This window comes from Pteropus alecto, unplaced genomic scaffold, assembly GCF_000325575.1.
Source record: "Pteropus alecto unplaced genomic scaffold, ASM32557v1 scaffold245, whole genome shotgun sequence".
Lineage (NCBI taxonomy): Eukaryota > Metazoa > Chordata > Mammalia > Chiroptera > Pteropodidae > Pteropus > Pteropus alecto.
This window is the reverse complement of record NW_006436669.1, coordinates 286,614-293,747: the sequence shown is the minus strand read 5'-3', so window position 1 is coordinate 293,747 and position 7,134 is coordinate 286,614. Positions and strand designations below refer to the sequence as shown.

The 7,134-nt window shown below is 35.0% G+C and overlaps 1 protein-coding gene across 1 annotated transcript in view; it reads left to right on the top strand.

Annotated features, from left to right (window-relative positions):
- LCP1 (lymphocyte cytosolic protein 1) overlaps nt 1-7,134 on the top strand; it is a 48,992-nt gene that overhangs the window by 21,894 nt on the left and 19,964 nt on the right. Inside the window, 4 exon segments of the mRNA XM_006913492.3 lie at nt 1,281-1,362; nt 2,967-3,132; nt 4,472-4,614; nt 7,071-7,134. The exon segment at nt 7,071-7,134 is cut by the window's right edge and continues 11 nt beyond it. Coding sequence (XP_006913554.1) covers nt 1,281-1,362; nt 2,967-3,132; nt 4,472-4,614; nt 7,071-7,134 — 455 coding nt within the window.

Genomic DNA, 7,134 nt, shown 5'->3' with positions numbered 1-7,134 from the left:
CCTACTCAGTCTTTCTTATAACTTGCAACTGTGGCTTTGCTTTTTATTTTTCTTTATTAAGAATGCCTTTTCGCATCCTCTCTTCCTATATAAATCGACTCGTGGATAATTTTCTGGTTTATCTCAACCCCCAATGATTTCTTCCTTCACTGAATTTTTATAGCTCATGTTATTTGTAATATTTTGGGAGCCATTATAATGTTCTGCATTGGACTGTTATATAACTTTTTATGTCCAGATGTTTTGTCTCTGTAATTAGACTATATGCTGTTCAATGGCAGGGGATATTTTATACTTTTTTAAGTCATCCCTGGGATTCACCATCTTCAAGAGCTTCTAGTTCTCTCCAGTTTCATATTTTTCAAATGATGATTTAGGAGTTTGTTTTACTGCAATACCTATATCGCAGTAAGGTGACTTTTATTTAAATATATGTATACACTCATGATAAAGTCATAAAAATATATCTTTAAAGAATAACCACACAAAAGAAAGTATTGCTTTAAAATTGTTAGGAAAAAATGTTAATGCCAATTTCTCTTCTCATTAAAAAAAATAGTCACAGTCATTTTCCATTCTTTGATTTTGTTGTTTCTTTGTATTTTTAAAATTTTTTTTTAAATAAGATGAAGGTGACCTAAGAAAATTTAATTTTTATACCCCATTGAAGATTAAACCAGTGTTAACTTGGATAAAATCAGTTTTTCATAAACAATATATGCTTGTTTTGGGTGTCCGATCAATGTATTAGATACCTGAGTGGGTGAAATTTCTAAAGTGCTGGTACAATAATGACTATAAGAAGATGTGAAACATTTTATCATGTGATTAATTAAAGGTATAGAGTTTGACCAGGTGTCAAATAGAAATTTAGGCATTATTATATGAGCTCAAAAGTATATAGTGGTCTTTTACATAGTGGGACAATTTTTATGGCTGAGAAAGTAAAGTATTCATGGGGGATTTGCTTTGGCTATCCACTCAGAATTTCCTAATATGCTAAGGGAACCAAGATAATTTGTAGCTTTTAAGATAAGTGAATGAAGTGGGGTCCTTATTTCCTGGCTCAGTATACTAGTATGACTTTAGAACATTAACCTGTCCCACAGATAGTTCGAATCTAGTCAAAATTGCATAACTGATTTTATATCTAAACTCTGGGTAGCACAGATTATGTTGCCGTCTTGTCTGCTTATGATATCACTAGAATTTAAATTCAGTGTTACTGGGTCCTGTTATTCAGAAGCCTGCTTTCTTTAATCTAATTGTATCTCCTTCAGTAAAATGATCAACCTATCAGTGCCAGACACAATCGATGAAAGAACAATCAACAAAAAGAAACTTACCCCTTTCACCATTCAGGTATGTCTTCTTTCTGTTACCTTCACAGAGGATTGTTCTTGAAATGAATGAACACGATAACTGTTGAATCAGCCTTGTTCAGGTGCTCAGATGTTATTCTCAGAATCTAGGCTTTCGACTGGTGATATGTTATAACTAGTGGAGATAGAGTGACACATTTCTGTTTTATCTTCTATCAATATAACGGGTGAGGTAGGGGGCATTTGAGGTGGAGAAGGTTAAACGGGTATTAGTAGTTGGGGAATTATTTGTTTGTTTTTGACCACTTGTGAATAAAATTCACACAGGCTAAAGTTTTAACTCAAACTTTCCCTAGCAATTCATCTTTGAGCTGATGCCAAACACATAGCATTTTAGCTGAAGAGATAAGCCTTTCTAAGAAGTAAGGTGGTAGAAAGTGAGAAATGCTCTGGTAGCCTTCACAGTGCCATTGGCTACAGCCACCAGCATGATAAATATAACTTGCATTAATGCCTTCAATATGTTGATCAGCTGAAACAATAACCAGTAGTAAATTGTATGTCTGTGCTATGTTCCAGAATTTTAACATTATTGTAATTCTCTTGCAAGAGGTAAGAAGTCATGTCTTACCTCTAAAATCATAAACAATGTTACATCCTGTTTGGATTTTAGCAACCCTGTGTACTTTTAAAACAGAATTATTAATCAATGAGAACAGTGATGATTAAATCTATATGAAAATATTTATGTTAAATTTACTCTCATCTATAAGGAGAAATGGTATTTTTCACTCATCATTTGAGCTCTAACTAGGGCAAAACCCACTCTTCTCATAGGTACTTTCCCAATTCACTGGTGACCTGTGTTTTGTTTTGTTAATTTGTTATAAAACTAACTTCTATATATCTCCAACTCTGTTATCTCCTCCTCTGTGGACCCAAGAATAGTATATAGAGTCAATGGAAATTTCATTGACCCTATTCCAACTGTATATGAGTTACATTATGTACATTGTTGTTAGTGATAAGAACATATAATCTATACACATGTGCATGTGTATATACACATGTATGTGTGTTTGTGTAGACGTGTGTATATTCAAGGTCCCTAGATGTTATAGATACTCAACAAATCATCATAGTAAGAACCACTCTATCTTTTCTAAGCATTTGATTTGTATCTTTTTCATTTTTTAATACCCAATCTGAAAGTCAAAGTGCTGTTTCTTACTCTCTTCTCTGATCTTGATAATCAACAATTGTGTCATTTATGATAGCCAGTGACAAAACAATTAGGGCATGTCTTGCCCCTTTTGTTTCTAACTAATGGAGATGTTGAGTGTGAAGGCTCCAAAATAGAGCAAGATGGAAAAATGTAAGACTCATTTGCTTCATCCTGATCAGGATGGCCCTTCAACTCAGGGTTCTAGTTTGATTGACTAGGCACTGCATAAGCTCTGTGTCTGAGTTATTGGATTTTCTTTTCCAATTATTGCTCATTGCTTTTTCTCAGTGTTAAAATCTAGTGAAGACCATGCTTTTAGACCTGTGAACTTTCCAGAAGCAAAACATTGTTGCCAATCAGTAATCATCATTTGGCATTTGCAAAATAAAAAACAAAACTTGCATACTTTTCTCCCTCAGGAGAATTTGAACCTGGCTCTGAACTCTGCCTCAGCCATTGGGTGCCATGTGGTTAACATCGGGGCTGAGGACTTAAAGGAGGGGAAGCCTTACCTGGTCCTAGGACTTTTGTGGCAAGTCATCAAGATTGGGTTGTTTGCTGACATTGAACTCAGCAGAAATGAAGGTACAAGCAAAACTTCAAATATTATTAATGGTGTGGCTTTTTATTAACACATGTGTTGGGGGCTATAGGAGGAAGATGTCAGGAATAGTCAAGTTCAGAATCTTCGATTTTTGAAAACTGTAATTATATTGAATTCTTTATATTACTGTAGCTAATTCTATCTACACTAACCAGATTTTTTAAAAACAATGTAGCAAAAGCTTAAGACTACAGACTATTAATGATGCACGTTTAGAACCTACAGCTCAGTCTAGCTGTCTGCAACTCCAACCTCAAGAGTTTTTCTGAGTTAACTTTGCCTGTAGACACTTTACAACAAATAAGTCTATGTTCAACTTGTATTTTATGAAGCAATTCAAATTCATATATTGCAGATAGAAACAGATTAGGAGAAACTTGTTCTATTTCTCACCAAGACAATAGAAAATTATATTTAGGTTTTCAAAGTTCTCAACTAAATATGTAATTATTAATCTTTTTCTGTTTGTTTGCAGCATCCTATCCGCATTTAGACAATTATAGCCTTGTCCTTAGTAGCAGATCTTGATAAGTATCATATAAAACACAATGTTACTTTCTGATTCTTAGGTACAGATCCTACCAATATGAAATCTGTATCTAAATTCTAATCCTTATACTTTATATATAAAGTACAATATATTTTTATTATATACTTAATATACAAATCATAATAACCAGTAAAGAATCCTGGGATAATATAAAACCAATACATTAAATATAATACTTTTAAAAAACCCAGAGAACTCAAAACCTGTGAGAAAGACTATTAATTTGCAAATAATGACCTCAGCTAAATTTAAACCTTCTAGCTGAGCAAGAAATATATATTCACCTGGGAAACATAGAGGAAAGAGTTGATTGTACTTTTTGAGATGCTACAATTAGGCAGGTAAACATTGAAATATAAGACACCTGTGGGAATAGACAAGAGAGCATTGTTATTACAAAACTGATGTCTTAAAAGCAAAAATGTTGTCATCTCATGAAATGTGGTCTGACAGACCCAGTGGAGCATTCTGAGCCAATAATCTTGGTTATTTCTGTGGCATGCCACCATATTCTTTGGCACAGGATTGAGATTCATTGGTGCCTTTTCTTTCCCATCTGAAAAATAGGGATAATAAATAAGCTTATGATGCCTACGCCTCTTTTTAAGAAATAATAATAAAGTGTTTGCTCTATGAGAAATATTACCACACAGAGATAATTTTGCTATTTTTGGCTTTCTAGCAGAGCTCAATGAAAGTTATAACTAATCCCCCAAAATAGCACCTGCATTCATTTTTTGGTTTTTTTTTGGCTGTTTGTGCTTCCTCAGCTCTGATTGCTCTTCTGAGAGAAGGAGAGAGTCTGGAGGATTTAATGAAACTCTCTCCTGAGGAGCTTCTGCTGAGATGGGCTAATTACCACTTGGAAAACTCAGGCTGCAGCAAAATCAACAACTTCAGTACTGACATCAAGGTAGGAGCACTGTAGTTTGAACATGACTGACTGCAGAAAGAAGGGAATTTGGGTGGCAATGGAGAAAAGACAAAGACATTGGGCTATGTCTCTTCAGAACTCTGGGGTTAGTTAGAGAGCGGCTGGTGCTGTTTTTGGAGCCCCTGCTGTTCTCAAGTTCATGTGCGGGTCTAGCACTGGGCCATAGGCAGATGTGTCTGAAGTCCTTGGGACTGCACAGCAACAAAGAAAGATAGGTCTCCCTTGGAGTTTCAATATCAAGAAGGGACAAGGATGAGATAGAGGATAAGAGATAAGACTGCTTTTCAAATATGTGTAGGATCGTAATGTCTCTTCTGATTTTATAAATGAAACCATCAGATCACTATTCCTTTAAAAAATTAAATGAGGACTCTTCTAATTACATTGATACTAGCAAACAGTGTCTATTGCATGCCAGGTACTGTTCTAACTGCTTTATATATGTATTGACTCATTAATCCTCACAACAGACTTTTGAGATAAGGATTATCTTCTCATTTTACAGATAAGGAAACAGAGATAAAGAGATTTTAAGTAACTTGTTCAAGTTCACATAGCTGGGGATAAAGTCAGGATTCAAATCCAGCAGTCGGTCTCCATTTTCCATGTACTTGACCACTACACTATATGACCACTCTAAAACAGCTTGTGAATTTCTTAAAAGGTTTTCCTTTGTATAACCCAGAGTGACTTTTAAAAGATAATGTTTCTGGAAACTACCTGCAATGATAATTTACCCCAGAGTGTGTAGAAGACATAATAAGTCCTACAACAGATATCCAAAAGGGGCAAGGTTAAGGAGAGCATATACTATGGTTTTCCATTTTATGAAAAGTTCCATGTCAAGGTGAAAGGAAACAGCTGTTGACATTGATGACAGACTAAAATAGAAAGAACTTAAGGTGCGTGCAGTAAGGAATATTGGAGGAGCAAATGGTGTGAGATGCTGGAATAAAAATATTTCAGTCTTCACTTTCTCAAAACTTAAAGAAATTTTCTCCAAAGAAAGTCAGAGGAAAGGTTACATGCCTCACCAGGAGTCAACCCAGGCTTATAATTTTTTGAGTGACAGCTTCCACCTGCTGCAGACTCCTGGCTTTTAGAACTCAGTGTCTGTCAGGTATGGTGCCAGTTAGAGTGAAACTTCTAAATGTAAAGTCTCCCATTCCTTAGGACTTAAACTAATAATGCCAAATTCATTTTTTTAACTACATCACTTTCATTGGTATTAATGGTCTTCTAGCACCACCGACCAAACTGGGATTTATTAGGAGCTGGAAAACATCTTTCCCTTTGTGTTCAACAGTTAAGCTCTAAAATTGTTTCAGCCAAAATTTTCAAGGTTTTTAGCCAAAATTAGGCTGCTTAATTTAAGCCATGAATTTTCCTGACTTGCCATCACTGAAGTCTAAGTTATTTACGATAACAACCATTTTGGACTTGGGAAGTAGTTCTATGAAATGGGAACTGGCAAGCTGAGCATTTACACAGTAGTTGTGCTTGTTCACAGGGAGCAGCTGCATCCCAACCAGGGTCAGCACTGTGAAATGTATGTCTGAGCAATAGGCAACTTTGGGAGATATCCTTAAATTGCACCCTCAGCAAAGGTGGTAAGAATACCCATGCTAGAGCGAATGAGAAATATTTCTTAGGATCAGATCAAATGAGGCAATTCTTAGCAAGGCTAAACAGATGTAACACATGCTAGGCAGATTTTATTTGTGCCTAACACCTTCGTGGAACGTTCACTGACTTTTAAATAGCTACAGTAAGAGGAGGGGAAGGCGGAAATAAAAGAGACAAAACTTGAAACTTGGTTTCCTCAAGTGCAACATCAATGGCTGGCATTTTCTTGTTTTCATCTTTCTATTGTCACTGGAGGTGAGCATACCTCTGCTTTCCCCAGCTTTAGATAACATTACATGTACTTGTCATCTTAAAGTGCATCTTAATATCTCTCTCTTTTTACATAAAGACTGCTTATTAAAAATCTTTTGCTGATTTTCCATTTAAATGTATTTTTTAAACTCTGCTTTAAACTTCTGCTTCCTTTTTCTGTCACTTTTAAAGAAATTAAACCTTAGCTGACTGACTTCTATAGCCATATAAAAATATATATTTTCCTGCATGCAATTTATTACAGGTAAGTAAATTATTTTTCTCCCTTAAGAACAAAAGAATAATATTTGCATCTTTGGGTTGCCTTTTGTGTCTGTCCTGTATATTTAATTGTTATACTCATTTTTAAAAAGGAAGGCAAATAGAGAAGGTAAACAGACAATTAGAAAATTCAAATTAGTGAATGTTTCCAGCTTTATTAATTAAGTTGCATTCTTGAATGATAGTCAAATAAGAAATGAAATACATTTGCTTTGGGGAAATTATTGTTATCCTAAGTATGTAATTTGAAATTGTAACTTCTCAATTTCTCACAGGACTCAAAAGCTTATTACCACCTGCTTGAACAGGTCGCTCCAAAAGGAGATGAAGAGGGTATTC